The sequence below is a fragment of the Salvelinus fontinalis genome, chromosome 20, assembly GCF_029448725.1.
Source record: "Salvelinus fontinalis isolate EN_2023a chromosome 20, ASM2944872v1, whole genome shotgun sequence".
Taxonomy (NCBI): domain Eukaryota; kingdom Metazoa; phylum Chordata; class Actinopteri; order Salmoniformes; family Salmonidae; genus Salvelinus; species Salvelinus fontinalis.
Window position 1 is genome coordinate 36304013 of NC_074684.1, and position 24771 is coordinate 36328783.

General features: G+C 47.6%; 1 protein-coding gene across 2 annotated transcripts in view; it reads right to left on the reverse strand.

The window, feature by feature from the left end:
• Positions 1–24771, reverse strand: part of LOC129817798 (EMILIN-1-like) — a 67800-nt gene that overhangs the window by 41132 nt on the left and 1897 nt on the right. For both annotated transcript variants that reach the window (XM_055873366.1, XM_055873365.1), the window contains exon 2: positions 2199–2318. In XM_055873366.1, the coding sequence (XP_055729341.1) occupies positions 2199–2318 (120 nt within the window). The remainder of the gene's footprint in view (positions 1–2198; positions 2319–24771) is intronic.

Sequence of the window (24771 nt, forward strand, 5' to 3'; positions counted from 1 at the left end):
AGGGAGAGAGGGAGAGAGGAGGGATAGGGAGAGACGAGGGATAGGGAGAGACGAGGGATAGGGAGAGAGGAGAGAGGAGGGATAGGGAGAGATGAGAGAGGAGGGATAGGGAGAGAGGAGGGATAGGGAGAGAGGAGGGATAGGGAGAGACGAGGGATAGGGAGAGAGGAGAGAGGAGGGATAGGGAGAGACGAGAGAGGAGGGATAGGGAGAGAGGAGGGATAGGGAGAGAGGAGGGATAGGGAGAGAGGAGAGATAGGGAGAGGGATAGGGAGAGAGGAGAGAGGAGGGATAGGGAGAGAGGAGGGATAGGGAGAGAGGAGGGATAGGGAGAGAGGAGAGATAGGGAGAGAGGAGAGATAGGGAGAGAGGAGAGAGGAGGGATAGGGAGAGACGAGAGAGGAGGGATAGGGAGAGAGGAGGGATAGGGAGAGAGGGAGAGAGGAGGGATAGGGAGAGACGAGGGATAGGGAGAGACGAGGGATAGGGAGAGAGGAGAGAGGAGGGATAGGGAGAGACGAGAGAGGAGGGATAGGGAGAGAGGAGGGATAGGGAGAGAGGAGGGATAGGGAGAGAGGAGGGATAGGGAGAGAGGAGAGAGGAGGGATAGGGAGAGACGAGACAGGAGGGATAGGGAGAGAGGAGACAGGAGGGATAGGGAGAGAGGAGAGAGGATGGATAGGGAGAGATGAGAGAGGAGGGATAGGGAGAGAGGAGAGAGGAGGGATAGGGAGAGAGGAGAAAGGAGGGATAGGGAGAGACGAGAGAGTAGGGAGAGAGGAGAGAGGAGGGATAGGGAGAGAGGAGGGATAGGGAGAGAGGAGGGATAGGGAGAGAGGAGGGAGAGAGGAGGGATAGGGAGAGACGAGAGACGAGAGAGGAGGGATAGGGAGAGAGGAGAGAGTGACACAGCACAATTTCTGTAGACCAAATCAAGAGAAAACAAAAAGATAATTACTTGACATCATGGAAAGAATTAACAAAAAAACAGAGCAATCTAGAATGCTATTTGGCAGAATACCTGACCACTGTGACTGACCCAAAATTAAGGAAAGCTTTGACTATGTGCAGACTTGGTGAGCATAGCCTTGCTATTGAGAAAGGCTGCCGTAGGCAGACCTGGCTCTCAAGAGAAGACAGGCTATGTGCACACTGCCCACAAAATGTGGTGGAAACTGAGCTACACTTCCTCACGTCCTGCCAAATGTATGACCATATTAGAGACACATATTTCACCTCAGATTACACAGACCCACAAAGAATTTGAAAAACAAATCCAATTTTGATAAACTCCCATATCTACTGGGTGAAATACCACAGTGTGACATCACAGCAGCAAGATGTGTGACCTGTTGCCACAAGAAAAGGGCAACCAGTGAAGAACAAACACCATTGTAAATACAACCCATATTTATGCTTATTTATTTTCCCTTTTATACTTTAACTATTTGCATGTCATTACAACACTGTATATAAACATAATATAACATTTGAAATGTCTTTATTCTTTTGGCACTTTTGTGAGTGTAATGTTTATAGTTATTTCTTCTTGTTCATTTCACTTTTATTTATTATCTACTTTACTTGCTTTGGCAATGTTAACATATGTTTCCCACATACTCTAAAGAGAGAGAGAGAGAGAGAGAGAGAGAGAGAGAGAGAGAGAGAGAGAGAGAGAGAGAGAGGAAGGATACTCTAAAGAGAGGGAGAGAGAGAGGAATGATACTCTAAAGAGAGGGAGAGAGAGAGGAATGATACTCTAAAGAGAGAGAGAGGAAAGAGAGAGAGAGAGAGAGAGAGAGAGAGAGAGAGGAATGATACTCTAAAGAGAGAGAGAGAGAGGGGAAGGATACTCTAAAGAGAAAGAGAGAGAGAGAAAGAGAGAGAGAAAGGATACTCTAAAGAGAGAGAGAGGGGAATGATACTCTAAAGAGAGAGAGAGAGGGGAAGGATACTCACTGATTACCTTCAGAGAGGGAAAGGGGGCTGCCTAGTCAGTTGTACAACTGAATGCCTTCAACTGAAATGTGTCTTCCACATTTAACCTCTCTGAATCAGAGAGGTGCGATCTAGCAACCTTTCAGCCAGGCAAACTCAATCAAGGACAAATAAAGTATTTTAAATTAATTTAAATAGTTTTTGAACCCAGTATAATGTGGGGAGGGGGAGGAGATAGAGAGAGAGAGAGAGAGACTCACGCCATCACTCTGGAACACTGCCCCCAGGCACATCTCTGGTAGTCTGGCTTCACGTACGTCTCCACACCGTCCTCCATTACACAGCTGATGGTGCGTGTCACCACGTAAGCACACCAGTTCCTGTAAGGAAATACACACAGATGCCACCCTGTAAGCACACCAGTTCCTGTAAGGCAATGCAAGCAGATGCCAGATGAGTCATTTAGTCCGCGTGTTACTATTGGCAGAATGATTGTAATAGAACGTTCAGAAAAGAATAATAAACTAGTGGAAGGTCGATGTTCTTGATTCCACACATAAGATCATTCACACATGCATGCTGGGATATGTGGTACACACACAGACAGACAGACTCACACACACCCTTCCCTATCCCCCAGAGGGTTCAGTGAGTCTATCTGTCCCCCTCAGATGACCCTGGAGAAGACTGGGGAGAACCAGCTAGATTATAGACACAGTCCCCCTCTTTTGTCCCAGGGAGACAGACCAGTTATCTTATCATTTTTATATCATGACCCCAGTCCTCTTCTATAGTAAACTACCCCACTCAGTCCTCTTCTATAGTAAACTACCCCACTCAGTCCTCCTCTATAGTAAACTACCCCACTCAGTCCTCTTCTATAGTAAACTACCCCACTCAGTCCTCCTCTATAGTAAACCACCCGCTCAGCAGTCCTCCTCCACTACTTCTTTGGCAGTGATTCCAGCCAATTAGTGTCCCTCTAGGGTCCAGCAGACTCTGGCCTTGGAACTGGAAGTTGTAACGGACAAACAGTTCCTTCTTAGAGGAATCTCACACAGCATTTCTTCTCTCTCTATGATGTTTAGCTAAACACCTAGATCCACCCCAACTCTCCCGACTCCTCCATTCCTGTGGCTGAATGGGTTTATCCTCTCTCTCTCTCCCCCCACGCTCTCTCTCTTTCTCCCCCTTTCCCCCCCTCTCTCTATCTCTCCGCCCCTCGCTCTCTCTCCCTCTCCCCTTCTATCCCCCCTCTCTTTCCCCCTTTCTCTCTCTCTCCCCCCCTCTATTTCCCCCCTCTCTCTCTCCCCCCCTCTATCTCCCCCCTCTCTCTCTCCTCACTCTCTCTCTCCCCCCTCGCTCTTTTTCTCCCCCTTTCCCCCCCTCTCTCTCCCGCTTTCTCCCCCCACTCTCTCCCGCTTTCTCCCCCCCTTTCCCCCCTCTCTCTATCTCTCGGCCCCTCGCTCTCTCCCCTTCGCTCTCTCTCTTTCTCCACCTTTCCCCCCCTCTCTCTATCTCTCCCCCCTTTCTACCTCTCGGCCCCTCGCTCTCTCTCTCTTTCTCCCCCCTTTCTATCTCTCCGCCCCTAGCTCTCTCTCTCTCCCCTTCTCTCTCTTTCTCCCCCCTCCTCACTCTCTCAATTTCAATTCAAGGGGCTTTATTGGCATGGGAAACATATGTTAACATTGCCAAAGCAAGTGAAGTAGATAATAAACAAAAGTGAAAAAACTATACAAATTAACAGTAAACATTACACATACAGAAGTTCCAAAAGAATAAAGACATTTCAAATGTCATTTTATGTCTATATACAGTGTTGTAACAATGTGCAAATAGGGTTGTATTTACAATGGTGTTTGTTCTTCACTGGTTGCCCTTTTCTTGTGGCAACAGGTCACACATCTTGCTGCTGTGATGACACACTGTGGAATTTCACCCAGTAGATATGGGAGTTTTCAAAATTGGGCATGTTTTTGAATTATTTTTGGATCTGTGTGATCTGAGAGAATTATGTGTCTCTAATATGGTCATATATCTGGCAGGAGGTTAGGAAGTGCAGCTCAGTTTCCACCTCATTTCGTGGGCAGTGTGAACATAGCCTGTCTTCTCTTGAGAGCCATGTCTGCCTACGGCGGCCTTTCTCAATAGCAAGGCTATGCTCACTGAGTCTGTACATAGTCAAAGCTTTCCTATCAGTCACAGTGGTCAGTCACAGTGGTCAGGTATTCTGCCACTGTGTACTCTCTGTTTAGGGCCAAATAGCATTTTAGTTTGCTCTGTTTTTTGTTACTTCTTTCCAATGTGTCAAGTAATTATCTTTTTGTTTTCTCATGATTTGGTTGGGTCTAATAATGTTGCTCTCTCTCTCTCTCACTCCCCCCCCCCCCCTCTCTCTCTCTCTCTCTCTCTCTCTCTCTCTCTCTCTCTCTCTCTCTCTCTCTTTCTCCCAGCCCCTCTTTTCTCTCTCTCACTCCCAGCACCCACCCCCTATTTTCTCTATCTCTCACTCCCACCTCTTTATCTCTCACTACCAGCCAACTCCCCTCTCTCTCTCTCACTCCCAGCCCCCTCCCCTCTCTCTCTCTCACTCCCAGCCCCCCCCTCTCTCTCTCTCTTTCATTCCCAGCACCTCCCCTCTTTTCTCTCTCTCTCACTCCCAGCCCCCTCCCCTCTCTCACTCCCAGCCCCTCTCTCTCTCTCACTCCCAGCCCCCCCTCTCTCTCTCTCTCTCTTTCATTCCCAGCACCCCCCCTCTTTTCTCTCTCTCTCTCACTCCCAGCACCCCCCCTCTTTTCTCTCTCTCTCACTCCCAGCCCCCTCTCTCTCTCTTTCTCTCACTCCCAGCACCCCCCCCCCCCACTCTTTTCTCTCACTCCCAGCCCCCTCCCCCCTCTTACTCCCAGACCCCCCCCCCCTCTCTCTAACATGAAATTCTACATTCAACTGTATTCCAATAAAAATATCCATTAATCCAGATACCCAGGGTGAAATCACTCCCCGCTGTAGAAAAACCCCATCAAAGACATGGGACCGGACTGTTATTTATTTTTCCAGACTGTCTACTAGCTGGGGATTTATGGTGCTTTGACATTCAAAAGTTATATCTGAAGAAGTTCCAGCCACTATAAACAACGAACTATTTTCGGTCTGAGTAACCCAAGCATGCGACAAGAATATTTGAAACAGAAATTATTAAATGTTTAATCTTTAGTGTTGAGCTGTTTGACGTTGTCGGACTCTGTCTACTCTAGGGACGTTCTGCAGCTCATCTAATGGCAGGGGTTTAGTAGCTGAATGACCCCTGGGAGGGGTTTAGTAGCTGAATGACCCCTGGGAGGGGAGGGGTTTAGTAGCTGAATGACCCCTGGGAGGGGAGGGGTTTAGTAGCTAAATGACCCCTGGGAGGGGAGAGGTTTAGTAGCTGAATGACCCCTGGGAGGGGAGGGGTTTAGTAGCTGAATGACCCCTGGGAGGGGAGGGGTTTAGTAGCTGAATGACCCCTGGGAGGGGTTTAGTAGCTGAATGACCCCTGGGAGGGGAGGGGTTTAGTAGCTGAATGACCCCTGGGAAGGGAGGGGTTTAGTAGCTGAATGACCCCTGAGAGGGGAGGGGTTTAGTAGCTGAATGACCCCTGGGAGGGGAGGGGTTTAGTAGCTGAATGACCCCTGGGAGGGGAGGGGTTTAGTAGCTGAATGACCCCTGGGAGGGGAGGGGTTTAGTAGCTGAATGACCCCTGGGGGGGGTTTAGTAGCTGAATGACCCCTGAGAGGGCCGAAATATGAGGGGCCAGTGAGAGGCCTGTAAAAATATAAATTACAGGGTCAAAGGTTTTTACTGACCTTTAGGTGACCTGACCAGGAAATAAACTAGACATGCTGGCAGCTTATGACTAGGGCCCAGAGTTGTTCCTGGTGAGTGGTCAGGAAAAACTCCTGGTCCAATATTTTATTTATTTATGTTTTGGATCTATAATTGCTGATTCAGCATATAATTATGCTGTAATCGTCCTGCGGCTCCCTCTCCAATCCCCAAAGCCTTTACTGTGGGAGGCTATGGAGCACGAGGACTATCATACTCTCATGTTCATGCTTACTCAGATGGTTGTGTTCAGGTGGGCCAGGCTGGGATAGTTATGGCTTTTGTCCCAAATGGCACCCTATTCCCTATATAGTGCACTACGTTTGACCAGGGCGCATAGGGAATAGGGTGCAATTTGGTACGCATACATTATGTTTCTAGTGCAGTAAGTCAACCAGGACAAAGCCTTACACCTGCCAGAGAGATCACTTAATTCCCTATTAAAAGTTACTCATACTGAACAAAAATATACACTCAACATGACAGTGGCGCAGAGGTCTTAGGCACTGCATCTCACTGCTAGAGGCGTCACTACAGATCCTGGTTAGATTCCAGGCTGTATCACAACCGGCCGTGATTAGGAGTCCCATAGGGCAGCGCACAATTGGCCCAGCGTCTTCCGGGTTAGGTTTTGGTTGGGGTAGGCTGGGGTAGGCCGTCATTATAAATAAGAATTTGTTCTTAACTGACTTGCCTAGTTAAACAAATAAAAAATCTACGATTTTACTGAGTTAAAGTTCATATAAGGAAATCAGTCAATTGAAATAAATTCATTAGGCCATAATCTATGGATTTCGCAATACTGGACAGTGGCACAGCCATGGGTGGGCCTGGGAGGACATATGCCCACCCACTGGGGAGCCAGGCCCAGCCAATCAGAATACGTTTTTTCCCACAAAAGGTTTTTTATTACAGACAGAAATACTCAGTTTCATCAGCTGTCCGAGTGGCTGGTCTCAGACGATCCCACGGGTGAAGAAGCCGGATGTGGAGGTCCTGAGCTGGCGTGGTTACACGTTGTCTGCGGTTGTGATGCCGGTTGGGCGTACTGCCAAATTCTTTAAGATGGCGTTGGAGGCGGTTTATGGTAGAGAAATGAACATTACATTTTCTGGCAACAGCTCTGGTAGATATTCCTGCAGTCTGCATGACAATTGCACACTCCCTCAAAACTTGAGACATCTGTGGCATTGTGTTGTGTGACAAAACTGCACGTTTTAGAGTGGCCTTTTAATGTCCCCCAGCACAAGGTGCACCTGTGTAATGATCATGCTGTTTAATCAGCTTCTTGATATGCCTCACCTGCCAGGTGGATGGATTATCTTGGCAAAGGGGAAATGCTCACAGGGATGTGACCAAATTTGTGCACAACATTTGAGAGAAATAAGTTTCTTGTACTTACTGTATGGAAAAGCCCCATATACTACCTACCACTGCGACCTGTATGCTCTCGTCGGCTGGCCATCGCTTCATATTTGTCGCCAAACTGGTCAACCCCAAAGCCAACTCCTCCTTTGGCCACCTTTCCTTCCAGTTCTCTGCTGCCAATGACTGGAACGAATTGCAAAAATCACTGAAGCTGGAGACTCATAGCTCCCTCACTCACTTTAAGCATCAGCTGTCAGAGCAGCTTACCGATCATTGCTTTCTGTACACCACCCATCTGTAAATAGCCCATCCAACTACCTCATCCCCATATTGTTATACATGTTTTTTGCTCCTTTGCACCCCAGTACCTCTACTTGCATATTCATCTTTATTGCCTTACCTCCCTAATCTGACTACATTTGCACACACTGTATATAGACTTTTCTATTGTGTTATTGACTGCCCCTGTGTTTGTAATAGGCTATACTGCGTTCAACAGGGTGTTTGTGTGTGTGTGTGTGTGTGTGTGTGTGTGTGTGTGTGTGTGTGTGTGTGTGTGTCTGTGTAATATTTTATACTGCGTTCAACAGGATGCTTGTGTGTGTGTGTGTGTGTGTGTGTGTGTGTGTGTGTGTGTGTGTGTGTGTGTGTGTGTGTGTGTGTGTGTGTGTGTGTGTGTGTGTGTGTAACATGTTATACTGCGTTCAATATGGTGCTTGTGTGTGTGTGTGTGTGTGTAACATGTTATACTTTGTTCAACAGGGTGCTTGTGTGTGTGTGTGTGTGTGTGTGTGTGTGTGTGTGTGTGTGTGTGTGTGTGTGTGTGTGTGTGTGTGTGTGTGTGTGTGTGTGTGTGTGTGTGTGTGTGTGTGGCGCTATGGAGCTGAACATCGGCGCTACAGCTCATCATCAGTCCTGAAAGGGAAACTTCATCGCTATACAGTATTTGGGGTGTTTTTCCAGTCTCCCACAGTGGAGGCTGCTGAGGGGAGAACGGCTCAGAATTTTGGCTGGAACAGAGCCAATGGAAACCATGTGTTTGATACTATTCCACTGATTCCACTCCTGCCACTACCACGAGCCTGTCCTCCCCAACCAAGGTGCCACCAACCCCCTTTGCTCGTGAGTGATGGGAGGTGTTCTAGTCTCACTAGATAATTATTAGTGATGAGAGGGTGTTCCAGTCATAATTATGACTGATGAGAGGGTGTTCCAGTCTCACTAGATAATTATTAGTGATGAGAGGGTGTTCCAGTCTCACTAGATAATTATTAGTGATGAGAGGGTGTTCCAGTCATAATTATGACTGATGAGAGGTGTTCCAGTCATAATTATGACTGATGAGAGGGTGTTCCAGTCATAATTATGACTGATGAGAGGGTGTTCCAGTCATAATTATGACTGATGAGAGGGTGTTCCAGTCATAATTATGACTGATGAGAGGGTGTTCCAGTCATAATTATGACTGATGAGAGGGTGTTCCAGTCATAATTATGACTGATGAGAGGGTGTTCCAGTCATAATTATTAGTGATGAGAGGGTGTTCCAGTCATAATTATTAGTGATGAGAGGGTGTTCCAGTCTCACTAGATAATTATTAGTGATGAGAGGGTGTTCCAGTCTCACTAGATAATTATTAGTGATAAGAGGTTGTTCCAGTCATAATTATGTTACATTGGTAACTTGTTTATAATAGCAATAAGGCACTTCTGGGGTTTGTGGTATATGGCCAATACCACGGCTAAGGGCTGCGTCGTGCCTAAGAACAGCCCTTAGCCGTATTGGCCATATACCACACCCCCTCGTGCCTTATTGGTTAATTCTACACCACGTTGCTACAGTAGGAATACAGATGGTACACAACGATTGGCCATGAATGTGTAATAGAGTTTTAGTTTTTGTCTTACAGACAATACCGCTTAGATACAAAGACATTGATGACTCTCAGGAGGATATGTGAAAGATCCCTGAACAACCGTCTCTCCTTGTATCAAAGTGACTCCTCGTATCATAATTACCTTGCCACTATTTTTTTCTACTGTATTATTGACTGTATGTTTGTTTATTCTGTGTTGTTGTATTTGTCGAACTGCTTTGCTTTATCTTGTCCCGGTCGCAGTTGTAAATGAAAACTTGTTCTAAACTAGCCTACCTGGTTAAATAAAGGTGAAATAAAAATATATAAAAAAAACTCCGAACCATTCACTGCACCACCAAAAAACACCATATCCAAGTATTCCCTTTGTAGAGCTGTAGTATTTATTCTATGGTGTTAATAGTATATTTTTCTGCTACTCTATACTTTGTCATACATTGCCATAACTGTTCCTGCGTACTGCTGTGTAAACTCACCTCGGTCTCCAGAGCAAATAAACTTTGTCTTCAATACAACACATGTCTACTTATTTGCTATAGTGACAAGACTAATCTACTGTTTTATTGAGACATGTTTACAGTCGTGGCCAAAAGTTTTGAGAATGACACCAATATTAATTTTCAAAGTCTGCTGCCTCAGTTTGTATGATGGCAATTAGCATATACTCCAGAATGTTATGAAGAACGATCAGATGAATTGCAATTAATTGCAAAGTCCCCCTTTGCCATGCAAATTAACTGAATCCCCCAAAAACATTTCCACTGCATTTCAGCCCTGCCACAAAAGGACCAGCTGACATCATGTCAGTGATTCTCTCGTTAACACAGGTGTGAGTGTTGACGAGGACAAGGCTGGAGATCACTCTGTCATGCTGATTGAGTTCGAATAACAGACTGGAAGCTTCAAAAGGAGGGCGGTGCTTGGAATCATTGTTCTTCCTCTGTCAACCATGCTTACCTGCAAGGAAACGTGCCGTCATCATTGCTTTGCACAAAAAGGGCTTCACAGGCAAGGATATTGCTGCCAGTAAGATTGCACCTAAATCAACCATTTATCGGATCATCAAGAACTTCAAGGAGAGCGGTTCAATTGTTGTGAAGAAGGCTTCAGGGCACCCAAGAAAGTCCAGCAAGTGCCAGGACCGTCTCCTAAAGTTGATTCAGCTGTGGGATCGGGGCACCACCAGTACAGAGCTTGCTCAGGAATGGCAGCAGGCAGGTGCGAGTGCATCTGCACGCACAGTTAGGCGAAGACTTTTGGAGGATGGCCTGGGGTCAAGAAGTTCAGCAAAGAAGCCACTTCTCTCCAGGAAAAACATCCGGGACAGACTGATATTCTGCAAAGGTACAGGGATTGGACTGCTGAGGACTGGGGTATTTTCTCTGAATCCCCTTCCCCTTTATGGCATCCGAAAAAAACAAAACAGTAAAGCATCCTGAGACCATTCATGTGTGGGGTTGCTTCTCAGCCAAGGGAGTGGGCTCACTCACAATTTTGCCTAAGAACACAGCCATGAATAAAGAATGGTACCAACACATCCTCCGAGAGCAACTTCTCCCAACCATCCAGGAACAGTTTGGTGACGAACAATGTCTTTTCCAGCATGATGGAGCACCTTGCCATAAGGCAAAAGTGAAAACTAAGTGGCTCGGTTGAACAAAACATCGATATTTTGGGTCCATGGCCAGGAAACTCCCCAGACCTTAATCCCATTGAGAATTTGTGGTCAATCTTCAAGAGGCGGGTGGACAAACAAAAGCCCACAAATTCTGACAAACTCCGAGCATTGATTATGCAAGAATGGGCTGCCATCAGTCAGGATGTGGCCCAGAAGTTAATTGACAGCATGCCAGGGCAGATTGCAGAGGTCTTGAAAAAGAAGGGTCAACACTGCAAATATGTATAATATATATATATATCAACTTCATGTAATTGTCAATAAAAGCCTTTGACACTTATGAAATGCTTGTAATTATACTTTAGTATTCCATAGTAACATCTGACACTGAAGCAGCAAACTTTGTGGAAATTAATATTTGTGTCATTCTCAAAACTTTTGGCCAGGACTGTACTTGTCAACTAATTAAAGTTTAAATGATACACCAACTCCCTGCATCATTTGTTTTAGCAATAAGACTGAAGCTAGTTTATCCAAATAAGTTTCATGAATATCACAATGAATTGATTCAAAAGTCAGCACTTTATTGGTTTCTGATGCAGCTGGAGTCATTTAGTCACTTGTCAGTACACTTGTAAAAAATATTATTTAAAACACTATTATATACATACAGTGCCGTGAAAAAGCATTTGCCCCCTTTCTAATTTTCTCTACTTTTGCATATTTTTAATGCTGAATGTTTTCAGATCTTCAACCAAAACCTAATATTAGATAAAGAGAACCTGAGTGAACAAATAACACAACAATTACATTAATTTATTTCATGAACAAAGTTATGCATTTACATTTACATTTAAGTCATTTAGCAGACGCTCTTATCCAGAGCGACTTACAAATTGGATGCAACACCCAATGCCCCTGTGTGAAAAAGTAATTGCTCCCGTACACTCAATAACTGGTTGTGCCAAACATTAGCTGCTATGACTCTAACCAAACACTTCCTGTAGTTGTTGATCAGTCTCTCACATCACTGTGGAGGAATTCTGGCCCACTCTTCCATGCACAACTGCTGTAACTCAGCGACATTTGTGGGTTTTCAAGCGTGAACTGCTCGTTTCAAGTCCTGTCACATCTCAATTGGGAATAGGTCTGGACTTTTGGCCATTCCAAAACTTCAAATTTGTTGCTTTTTAGCCAATTTCATGTAGATTTGATTGTGTGTTTTGGATCATTGTCCTTCTGCATGACCCAGCTGTGCTTCAGCTCACAGACAGATGGGCCTGACATTCTCCTGTAGAATTCTCTGATACAGAGCAGAATTCATGGTTTCCTCTATAAAGGCAAGTCGTCCAGGTCCTGAGGCAGCAAAGCATCCCCAAACCATCACACTACCACCACCATGCTGGACCGTTGCTATGAGGTTCTTACTGTGGAATGCAGTGTTTTGGTTTTTGCCAGACATTATGGTACCCACGTTATCCTAAAGGTTATACTTTTGACTCATCTGTCACCATAGAACATTCTTCCAAGAGTCTTGATGATGTCCAGAACACAACATCTCAATCAAGTCTACTTGTTTTGGGGGTAATGGCACCTGGTTTAGCAGGCTTTGGAGCTGAGGCGATGTTGGCAGGGATGTTGGGTTTTGGGGAGCTGTGACTCAGGCTCGTTGTAGACAACCGTCTGGCCCTTTTCTGCACTCCACAGTCAGGTGGACAAGCCTCTCGTACACTTTCTTAACCACCCACTGCTTTGGCAGAAGAGTTGTTTGTACTACAAGTCTCCTGGAAAGACATGAAGCCTGATCGTGAGGATGTGTAACCATACAAGAAACCATGTTCCTCTGTAAACAAAATAAAAATGTTATAGTAGACTGGTATGTGTTTTGTTACTCAGAGTCAATAATGGGGCGTGGAGATGGGCTGTTACCAAAGATGTGAAAAGTTTGAGGTGGGGTTTGACTTGTAGACAGTCTAGTTGTGTATTGTAGTGTATGAGCACCTACAGTTGTGCTGTTGAGTAGAGCCAACAGTAGAGTGAATAGTCTAGAATAGCATACTAACAGCCTTCTTCCCTCATGCCAAAGAACTGGCTGCATGGGTGTGACAAGTTTGAAGAACACTTGGCTTGTGTGTTGGTGATTTTGTTTTCTCAAGAGGGGATTGTGCTTTCATAAATACATTTCGCTGTCCTGGCTTATTTCAAAGTCAGATGATGTTGATCTTGAGTTCATTCCAGGGTGAAAGCTTTCATCCAATGTGTCTACAGGCTCTGTACTACTAAAGCTGGTGTCAAGGTCAGCTTTCATCCAATGTGTCTACAGGCTCTGTACTACTAAAGCTGGTGTCAAGGTCAGTAGCAGGATGAGTCTGTAGGACACACAGTAGTCAGTGATTATCCAACATGTTACTACATTGTCCCCATCGATACACACTCAAACAAGGTACTATACCCACCCACACATCTCCTGTCAATAGATCATGCCGACTAACCTTCACACACACACAACACCCACCCCAAACAGACACGGGTCATTCACCCACACCGTCCCGTCCTTAGTAATACTTCATTTTCTCCAATTTAGACTTCAAGCCTTGCATGAACAATCAACGAAGCCTCCAAAATACAGAGAAAACTACAGTTGATGTTCTAGCCTACTTGTAAACACCCCAAACGATGACAACAAGACACAGGTCATGTTTATGCCTATAGTTCCAGTATATTTATTTGCTCATAATGGAGTCATGGAAAGATTTTGTAGATTTTCGTATGTTTTTAGAAAGTGACTTACACTAAGTTCCCTGTGCTAAGCTTGATGTTGACGCCTCGGCAGATGTTGATGGGTTCGGACTCTAAATAGAACAAAATAGTCACGTTAGCCTCTGCGGTAGTTAGTAAAGCTAGCGAAACTAACGTTAGCTTGCAAAGTTACAAATCACATCACCGGATAGCAGCTGGCTAATTACAAGTATATGCTTTGGAATGTCTAGCCAGTGAATTATGAAAGCTAGCTAGCTAGATTTTGGTTTAGATAAACAAATGTAGTTAGCTAGCTAGTTAAGTAAGCTAGTTAGCTAGCTAGTTAAGTAAGCTAGTTAGCTACGTTACCTCAGCTTGACTTATTTCCTGCTGATCTGATGTTGGCTGATCGGATGCCTTCCTCTTTGACGTGAAGGTGAAAATTGATGGAATAGCATCACTTTCCAAAGTTCGACGACACGGCATAATGTTACCCATGTTATCCAAATGGTTATACTTTTGACTCATCTGTCATCCTAGAACATTCTTCCATGAGTCTTGATGATGTCCAGAACACAACATTTCAATCAAGTCTACTTGTTTTGGGGGTAATGGCACCTGGTTTAGCAGGCTTTGGAGCTGTGGCAATGTTGTGACTTCAGGTCCGTTTAGAAATCCTCTCTGGCTGAAAGTGCTGGCTACAAACACTGACATTTGTAAAAAAAATATATATATATATTTCTCACATCAGCTGGATAAACGTCCACCGGGCAGCACTACGTCCTGAAATACATATGAATTCTGGATATTCTGGTTTGCTTACAACCAGGAAATGTAGCTGGCCCGTTTCTACCCGTGAGATACAGAAATGCTTGTATTTGCGTGTAGGGAATAAATTCAATTTCTTTAAATTACACATATGATATTTTAATACCATAATAAGGGTGATATGCAGTGAAATAGAGCAGCGGTGAAATGTCCCTTTATTAAGGTAGAATCGGTGGAAACATGGGCAACCATATTAACTAGCCCAGAAAAGACTGAAGGGTAGAGGAAGGTAATGCTACAACAAAGAGATGAGTGGAGAGGAATGTCAAATCCTTCTGTAGGCCATGGAATGTGTCAAAAATGGCACTCTGTTCCCTATTTAGTGCACTACTTTTGCCCACGGTCCTATGAGACTGGTCAAAAGTAGTGCACCGTGTGGGGAATAGGCTGCCATTTGGGACGCACCTTTGATCTTAGTTTAGACTTCAAGGGGGTTGCACTGTGTCCAAGAGGAATTCAATGAACTTAGAAGAGAGGAGATGATCTTTGAACTATGACCTAGAGGTCATGGCTTGGTCAAGCCCTGGTCTCCTTGTAAAGATCAGCAGGGGCTCACTCTCTCTCCCTTGCACACACTCTCAAAATATCTTGCAAGCATCTCTGCCCCTCTTTCTCTCCATCTCTCCTCTCTCTCTCCGTCTGTCTGCCTGTCTGTCTGTCTGCGTCCTCCCCCAGCAGGAAGGGTAGCCTATCCTCATCAGAGAGGGTTTCAAATGTGGGGAAATGACACTCTCTCTCCCTTGCACACACTCTCAAAATATCTTGCAAGCATCTCTGGGCCTCTTTCACTCCATCTTTCTCTCTCCATCTCTCCTCTCTCTCTCTCTCTCTCTCCGTCTGTCTGCCTGTCTGTCTGTCTGTCTGCGTCCTCCCCCAGCAGGAAGGGTAGCCTATCCTCATCAGAGAGGGTTTCAAATTTGGGGAAATGACACTCTCTAATTGTTTTATATTTTTGACATTTTGTCAGGAAATGCAGCTGTCTCAGGTTCTGCTGTGGTTGCACAGCCTTTCCTCTACAGGGAGCCAGGTTTTCCTGTGTCTAACCTTCTCAATGGCACGGCTGTGCTCACTGAGCCTGTACTTTGTCAAGGTTTTTCTAAGGTTTTGATCAGTAACCATGGTCAAATAGTTAGCCACGGTGTACTGTCGATTTAGGGCCAGATAGCACTGCATTTTGCTTTGTGCTTGTGCTTGTGTTTCCCAATAAGTAATGTAGTTTTGTTTTGACTGTGTTGTAATTTGGTTCATTCTGATTGATTGAATGTTCTGGTCCTGAGGCTTCAGTGTGTTAGTAGAACAGGTTTGTGAATTCTGCCCTGCGTGCATTGTTTGTAGTTTCCTCTGGACATGTAGGAGAATCTTACAAAACTCTGCATGCAGGGTTTCAAAAGTGTGTTTGTCCCATTGGGTGAAATCTTGTTTTGCAAGTGGACCCCACACCTCGCTGCCATAAAGTGCAATTGGTTCAATTACACATTCAATTAGTTTTAGCCAAATCTGTATAGGTATTTCAATTTGAATTTGTTTTCTAATGGCGTAGAATGCCCTAAGTGCATTCTCTCTCAGTTCATTCACTGCCTCATTAAGGTGTCCAGTTGAGCCATTTGAGCTTAGTCATTATAGTGTGTGCAGAACCTAATATATTTTGTACCAATTAAGAACTTTGGTCAAATAACCTGCAATCTGGATCCTCTCTCTCTCTCTCTCTCTCTCTCTCTCTCTCTCTCTCTCTCTCTCTCTCTCGCTCTCTTCTCTCTCTCTCTCTCTCTCTCTCTCTCTCCTCTCTCTCTCTCTCTCTCTCTCCTCTCTCTCTCTCTCTCTCTCTCTCTCTCTCTCTCTCTCTCTCTCTCTCTCTCTCTCTCTCTCTCTCTCTCTCTCTCCATCTCTCTCTCTCTCTCTCTTCCCCTCTACCTGTCTCTCTCTCTCTCCATCTCTCTCTCTCTCCATCTCTCTCTCTCTCTCTCTCTCTCCCTCTACCTGTCTCTCTCCATCTCTCTCTCTCTCCATCTCTCTCTCTCTCTCTCTCTCTCTCTATCTCTCTCTCCCTCTACCTGTCTCTCTCTCTCCATCTCTCTCTCTCATCTCTCTCTCTCTCTCTCTCCATCTCTCTCTCTCTCTCCATCTCTCTCTCTCTCTCTCTCCCTCTACCTGTCTCTCTCTCTCTCCATCTCTCTCTCTCTCCATCTCTCTCTCTCTCTCCCTCTCTCCCTCTCTCACTTGAGCTTGCTCTCTCTTACAAACACACTCTCTCTCTCTTTCTCTCTCTCTCTCTCTCTCTAATGTCTCTGGCCTCCTTCAGACAGTTTGGGACAGAAGCTTCCGTCCAAAAACTCCCTCACTGTTTAGCCGGAGTGTTAGCTAAAATATACAATGTGTGTATGATAGCAAAGTTTGCTGACATTATTTTTATACACCTTACATCAATGCAGACAGAGGTTTTTGGGCTGAATTGTAGCCTTGTATGGAGGTGTATTTATATTTTAGGCTCTTGATAAATACCAGCCGATTTCTCTTTATAATCGTGGATGAGTATAGGTCTCTCAGAGGACAAAAGATCATCAATTCATTATCAATTCAATTCACTATTTGTATTGTGTTTCATGTTTTGTGTGGACCCCAGGAAGAGTAGCTGCTGCTTTTGCAACAGCTAATGAGGATCCTAATAAAATACCAAAATACCAAATACCAATTAACATCATACAGTACCAGTCAAAAGTTTGGGCACATCTACTCATTCAATGGTTTTTCTTTATTTTAACTATTTTCTACATTGTAGAATAATAGTGAAGATATCAGAACTATGAAATAACACCTGAGTGGCTCAGCGTTCTAGGGCACTGCATCTCAGTGCTTGAGGCGTCACTACAGACCCTGGTTCGATTTCAGGCTGTTTCACAACCGGACGTAATTGGGAGTACCATCGGGCGGTGCACAATTGTCCCAGCGTCGTCTGGGTTAGGGTTTGGCCGGGGTAGGCCGTCATTGTAAATAAGAATTTGTTATTAACTGACTTGCCTAGTTAAATAAAAAATAAAAATAAATCAATGAAATAACATCATGTAGTAATAAAAAAAAAGTGATAAAACAAATAAAAATATACTTTATATTTGAGATTCTTCAAAGTAGCCACCCTTTGCCTTGATGACAGCTTTGCACACTCTTGGCATTCTCTCAACCAGCTTCATGAGGTAGTCACCTGGAATGCATTTCAGTTAACAGGTGTGCCTTGTTAAAAGTTCATGCGTTAGAGCAATCAGTTATGACAGTCCATCATTACTTTAAGACATGAAGGTCAGTCAATCCGTAAAATGTCAAGAACTTTGAAAGTTTCTTCAAGTGCGGTCGCAAGAACCACCAAGCGCTATGATGAAACTGGCTCTCATGAGGACCGCCACAGGAAAGGAAGACCCAGAGTTACCTCTGCTGCAGAGGATAAGTTCATTAGAGTTACCAGCCTCAGAAATTGCAGCACAAATAAATGCTTCACAGAGTTCAAGTAACAGACACATCTCAACATCAACTGTTCAGAGGAGACTGTGTGAATCAGGCCTTCATGGTTGAATTGCTGCAAAGAAACCACTACTAAAGGACACCAAAAGAAGAAGAGACTTGCTTGTGCCAAGGAACACGAGCAACGGACATTAGACCGGTGGAAATCTGTCCTTTTGGTCTGATGAGTACAAGTTTGAGAATTTTGGTTCCAACCGCTGTGTCTTTGTGAGACGCAGAGTAGGTGAACGGATGATTTCTGCATGTGTGTGATTCCCACCGTGAAGCATGGAGGAGGAGGTGTGATGGTGCTTTGCTGGTGACACTGTCTGTTATTTATTAAGAATTCAAGGCACACTTAACCAGCATGGCTACCACAGCAATCTGCAGCGATATGCCATCCCATCTGGTTTGCACTTAGGTGGGACTATAATTTGTTTTTCAACAGGACAATGACCCAACACACCTCCAGGCTGTGTACGGGCTATTTGACCAAGAAGGTGGGTGATGGAGTTCTGCATCATATGACCTGGCTGCCACAATCACCCGACCACAACCCAATTGAGATGGTTTGGGATGAGTTGGACCACAAAGTGAAGGAAAAGCAGCCAACAAGTGCTCAGCATATGTGGAAACTCCTTCCAGACTGTTGGAAAAGCATTCCAGGTCAAGCTGGTTGAGAGAATGCCAAGAGTGTGCAAAGCTGTCATCAAGGCAAAGGGTGGCTACTTTGAAGAATCACTTTTTAACACTTATTTGTTTACTACATGATTCCATATGTGTTATTTCATAGTTTAATGTCTTCACTATTATTCTACAATGTAGAAAATAGTTTAAAAAAATAAAGAAAAACCCTTGAATGAGTAGGTGTGTCCAAACTTCTGACTGGTACTGTATATGACACAGTCATCCTCATAAGTCAAGATGAAATCTAACTAACCGTTAACTAAATAAACGGACAGGGGAGTAGAAGAGCCCTGAGATCATGAGTCATACGTTTTGTAATAAATATTCTCTACTTATGGAATACTTCACACATCTGTCAAAACACATCTCAGAGTTCAAACAGATGTCTAAGTGTAAGCGGTAGCACAAAGGGCCAACCAACAACATTCCTTCCCCTAACGCAGTAGCAGCCCTGGGCTACGTCTTAAATTACACACTATTCCCTCTCTAGTACACTACTTTTGACCAGGGCTCTGGTTATAAGTACGCCACTATAAAGGGAGTGTGTGCCAGTTGGGACACAGCCCTTGGGTTCTGGGTAGCTACTCCTCTCTCTTCTCAGTCCAGTGATTTTCACCAGGAGTGCAGATAAAAGACTTCTGAGTCGGATTGTCTGGCCTACATCCCACCGACCAACACTGACTGACTAAGTGACGGAGTACAGTACTACTGTACCCAGTAGCGGAGTGTATTAAAGGGAGGTGATCAGACCCTAACAGTGTTTTATATAGAGGTCAGACCCTAACAGTGTTTTATATAGAGGTCAGACCCTAACAGTGTTTATATAGAGGTCAGACCCTAACAGTGTTTATATAGAGATCAGACCCTAACAGTGTTTATATAGAGGTCAGACCCTAACAGTGTTTATATAGAGGTCAGACCCTAACAGTGTTTATATAGAGGTCAGACCCTAACAGTGTTTATATAGAGGTCAGACCCTAACAGTGTTTATATAGAGGTCAGACCCTAACAGTGTTTATATAGAGGTCAGACCCTAACAGTGTTTATATAGAGATCAGACCCTAACAGTGTTTATATAGAGGTCAGACCCTAACAGTGTTTATATAGAGGTCAGACCCTAACAGTGTTTATATAGAGGTCAGACCCTAACAGTGTTTATATAGAGGTCAGACCCTAACAGTGTTTATATAGAGGTCAGACCCTTTGAAACTTACTGAGTCACAGTAGCTAGCAGACACATACACACTCTCTCTCTCTCTCTCTCTCTCTCTCTCTCTCTCTCTCTCACACACACACACTCCTCATTTCATTTTAAGGGTACTCCGGGTGAGGTCTCCTCCACAGGGGCCCCTAAAGCTCAGCTCCATTACAGTCATGACAATAATAGCCATTCTGTCAGTAGGACCAGGGGAGTCATACTACTGCACATGTTGCTTCCCTGCTGGTGGCTTAGCTTCAAATAGGACTCCCATTACAATGTCATCAACTGTGACATATGATTATAGGCTACACACTATAGACTAACGTTTCACAAATTGTTTCCTAAAGCATGTTATAAAGCATGAACTACTGCTTCAGGTGCGGGCAGGTAGTCCTAGTGGTTAGAGCGTTGGGCCAGTAACCCGAAAGGTTGCTGGATCGAATCCCCGAGCTGATAATGTAAAAAAAAAAAAGATGTCGTTCTTCCCCTGAGCAAGGCAGTTACCCCCACTGTTTCCCAGGCCCTGAGCAAGGCAGTTACCCCACTGTTTCCCAGGCCCTGAGCAAGGCAGTTACCCCACTGTTTCCCAGGCCCTGAGCAAGGCAGTTACCCCCACTGTTTCCCAGGCCCTGAGCAAGGCAGTTACCCCACTGTTTCCCAGGCCCTGAGCAAGGCAGTTACCCCCACTGTTTCCCAGGCCCTGAGCAAGGCAGTTACCCCCACTGTTTCCCAGGCCCTGAGCAAGGCAGTTACCCCACTGTTTCCCAGGCCCTGAGCAAGGCAGTTACCCCCACTGTTTCCCAGGCCCTGAGCAAGGCAGTTACCCCACTGTTTCCCAGGCCCTGAGCAAGGCAGTTACCCCCACTGTTTCCCAGGCCCTGAGCAAGGCAGTTACCCCCACTGTTTCCCAGGCCCTGAGCAAGGCAGTTACCCCCACTGTTTCCCAGGCCCTGAGCAAGGCAGTTACCCCACTGTTTCCCAGGCCCTGAGCAAGGCAGTTACCCCCACTGTTTCCCAGGCCCTGAGCAAGGCAGTTACCCCCACTGTTTCCCAGGCCCTGAGCAAGGCAGTTACCCCCACTGTTTCCCAGGCCCTGAGCAAGGCAGTTACCCCCACTGTTTCCCAGGCCCTGAGCAAGGCAGTTACCCCACTGTTTCCCAGGCCCTGAGCAAGGCAGTTACCCCCACTGTTTCCCAGGCCCTGAGCAAGGTAGTTACCCCCACTGTTTCCCAGGCCCTGAGCAAGGCAGTTACCCCCACTGTTTCCCAGGCCCTGAGCAAGGCAGTTACCCCCACTGTTTCCCAGGCCCTGAGCAAGGCAGTTACCCCACTGTTTCCCAGGCCCTGAGCAAGGCAGTTACCCCCACTGTTTCCCAGGCCCTGAGCAAGGCAGTTACCCCCACTGTTTCCCAGGCCCTGAGCAAGGCAGTTACCCCCACTGTTTCCCAGGCCCTGAGCAAGGCAGTTACCCCACTGTTTCCCAGGCCCTGAGCAAGGCAGTTACCCCCACTGTTTCCCAGGCCCTGAGCAAGGCAGTTACCCCACTGTTTCCCAGGCCCTGAGCAAGGCAGTTACCCCCACTGTTCCCCAGGCCCTGAGCAAGGCAGTTACCCCACTGTTTCCCAGGCCCTGAGCAAGGCAGTTACCCCACTGTTTCCCAGGCCCTGAGCAAGGCAGTTACCCCCACTGTTTCCCAGGCCCTGAGCAAGGCAGTTACCCCACTGTTTCCCAGGCCCTGAGCAAGGCAGTTACCCCCACTGTTTCCCAGGCCCTGAGCAAGGCAGTTACCCCCACTGTTTCCCAGGCCCTGAGCAAGGCAGTTACCCCCACTGTTTCCCAGGCCCTGAGCAAGGCAGTTACCCCACTGTTTCCCAGGCCCTGAGCAAGGCAGTTACCCCCACTGTTTCCCAGGCCCTGAGCAAGGCAGTTACCCCCACTGTTTCCCAGGCCCTGAGCAAGGCAGTTACCCCCACTGTTTCCCAGGCCCTGAGCAAGGCAGTTACCCCCACTGTTTCCCAGGCCCTGAGCAAGGCAGTTACCCCCACTGTTTCCCAGGCCCTGAGCAAGGCAGTTACCCCACTGTTTCCCAGGCCCTGAGCAAGGCAGTTACCCCCACTGTTTCCCAGGCCCTGAGCAAGGCAGTTACCCCCACTGTTTCCCAGGCCCTGAGCAAGGCAGTTACCCCCACTGTTTCCCAGGCCCTGAGCAAGGCAGTTACCCCCACTGTTTCCCAGGCCCTGAGCAAGGCAGTTACCCCCACTGTTTCCCAGGCCCTGAGCAAGGCAGTTACCCCCACTGTTTCCCAGGCCCTGAGCAAGGCAGTTACCCCACTGTTTCCCAGGCCCTGAGCAAGGCAGTTACCCCCACTGTTTCCCAGGCCCTGAGCAAGGCAGTTACCCCCACTGTTTCCCAGGCCCTGAGCAAGGCAGTTACCCCACTGTTTCCCAGGCCCTGAGCAAGGCAGTTACCCCCACTGTTCCCCAGGCCCTGAGCAAGGCAGTTACCCCACTGTTTCCCAGGCCCTGAGCAAGGCAGTTACCCCACTGTTTCCCAGGCCCTGAGCAAGGCAGTTACCCCCACTGTTTCCCAGGCCCTGAGCAAGGCAGTTACCCCACTGTTTCCCAGGCCCTGAGCAAGGCAGTTACCCCCACTGTTTCCCAGGCCCTGAGCAAGGCAGTTACCCCCACTGTTTCCCAGGCCCTGAGCAAGGCAGTTACCCCCACTGTTTCCCAGGCCCTGAGCAAGGCAGTTACCCCACTGTTTCCCAGGCCCTGAGCAAGGCAGTTACCCCCACTGTTTCCCAGGCCCTGAGCAAGGCAGTTACCCCCACTGTTTCCCAGGCCCTGAGCAAGGCAGTTACCCCCACTGTTTCCCAGGCCCTGAGCAAGGCAGTTACCCCCACTGTTTCCCAGGCCCTGAGCAAGGCAGTTACCCCCACTGTTTCCCAGGCCCTGAGCAAGGCAGTTACCCCACTGTTTCCCAGGCCCTGAGCAAGGCAGTTACCCCCAGTGTTTCCCAGGCCCTGAGCAAGGAAGTTACCCCCACTGTTTCCCAGGCCCTGAGCAAGGCAGTTACCCCCACTGTTTCCCAGGCCCTGAGCAAGGCAGTTACCCCCACTGTTTCCCAGGCCCTGAGCAAGGCAGTTACCCCCACTGTTTCCCAGGCCCTGAGCAAGGCAGTTACCCCCACTGTTTCCCAGGCCCTGAGCAAGGCAGTTACCCCCACTGTTTCCCAGGCCCTGAGCAAGGCAGTTACCCCACTGTTTCCCAGGCCCTGAGCAAGGCAGTTACCCCCACTGTTTCCCAGGCCCTGAGCAAGGCAGTTACCCCCACTGTTTCCCAGGCCCTGAGCAAGGCAGTTACCCCACTGTTCCCCAGGCCCTGAGCAAGGCAGTTACCCCACTGTTTCCCAGGCCCTGAGCAAGGCAGTTACCCCCACTGTTTCCCAGGCCCTGAGCAAGGCAGTTACCCCCACTGTTTCCCAGGCCCTGAGCAAGGCAGTTACCCCACTGTTTCCCAGGCCCTGAGCAAGGCAGTTACCCCCACTGTTCCCCAGGCCCTGAGAAAGGCAGTTACCCCCACTGTTTCCCAGGCCCTGAGCAAGGCAGTTACCCCCACTGTTTCCCAGGCCCTGAGCAAGGCAGTTACCCCACTGTTTCCCAGGCCCTGAGCAAGGCAGTTACCCCCACTGTTCCCCAGGCCCTGAGAAAGGCAGTTACCCCCACTGTTTCCCAGGCCCTGAGCAAGGCAGTTACCCCCACTGTTTCCCAGGCCCTGAGCAAGGCAGTTACCCCACTGTTTCCCAGGCCCTGAGCAAGGCAGTTACCCCCACTGTTTCCCAGGCCCTGAGCAAGGCAGTTACCCCCACTGTTTCCCAGGCCCTGAACAAGGCAGTTACCCCACTGTTTCCCAGGCCCTGAGAAAGGCAGTTACCCCACTGTTTCCCAGGCCCTGAGCAAGGCAGTTACCCCACTGTTTCCCAGGCCCTGAGAAAGGCAGTTACCCCACTGTTTCCCAGGCCCTGAGCAAGGCAGTTACCCCCACTGTTTCCCAGGCCCTGAGCAAGGCAGTTACCCCACTGTTTCCCAGGCCCTGAGCAAGGCAGTTACCCCACTGTTTCCCAGGCCCTGAGCAAGGCAGTTACCCCACTGTTTCCCAGGCCCTGAGCAAGGCAGTTACCCCACTGTTTCCCAGGCCCTGAGCAAGGCAGTTACCCCCACTGTTTCCCAGGCCCTGAGCAAGGCAGTTACCCCCACTGTTTCCCAGGCCCTGAGCAAGGCAGTTACCCCCACTGTTTCCCAGGCCCTGAGCAAGGCAGTTACCCCCACTGTTTCCCAGGCCCTGAGCAAGGCAGTTACCCCACTGTTTCCCAGGCCCTGAGCAAGGCAGTTACCCCACTGTTTCCCAGGCCCTGAGCAAGGCAGTTACCCCACTGTTTCCCAGGCCCTGAGCAAGGCAGTTACCCCACTGTTTCCCAGGCCCTGAGCAAGGCAGTTACCCCACTGTTTCCCAGGCCCTGAGCAAGGCAGTTACCCCCACTGTTTCCCAGGCCCTGAGCAAGGCAGTTACCCCCACTGTTTCCCAGGCCCTGAGCAAGGCAGTTACCCCCACTGTTTCCCAGGCCCTGAGCAAGGCAGTTACCCCACTGTTTCCCAGGCCCTGAGCAAGGCAGTTACCCCCACTGTTTCCCAGGCCCTGAGCAAGGCAGTTACCCCCACTGTTTCCCAGGCCCTGAGCAAGGCAGTTACCCCCACTGTTTCCCAGGCCCTGAGCAAGGCAGTTACCCCACTGTTTCCCAGGCCCTGAGCAAGGCAGTTACCCCACTGTTTCCCAGGCCCTGAGCAAGGCAGTTACCCCACTGTTTCCCAGGCCCTGAGCAAGGCAGTTACCCCACTGTTTCCCAGGCCCTGAGCAAGGCAGTTACCCCACTGTTTCCCAGGCCCTGAGCAAGGCAGTTACCCCCACTGTTTCCCAGGCCCTGAGCAAGGCAGTTACCCCCACTGTTTCCCAGGCCCTGAGCAAGGCAGTTACCACCACTGTTTCCCAGGCCCTGAGCAAGGCAGTTACCCCACTGTTTCCCAGGCCCTGAGCAAGGCAGTTACCCCCACTGTTTCCCAGGCCCTGAGCAAGGCAGTTACCCCACTGTTTCCCAGGCCCTGAGCAAGGCA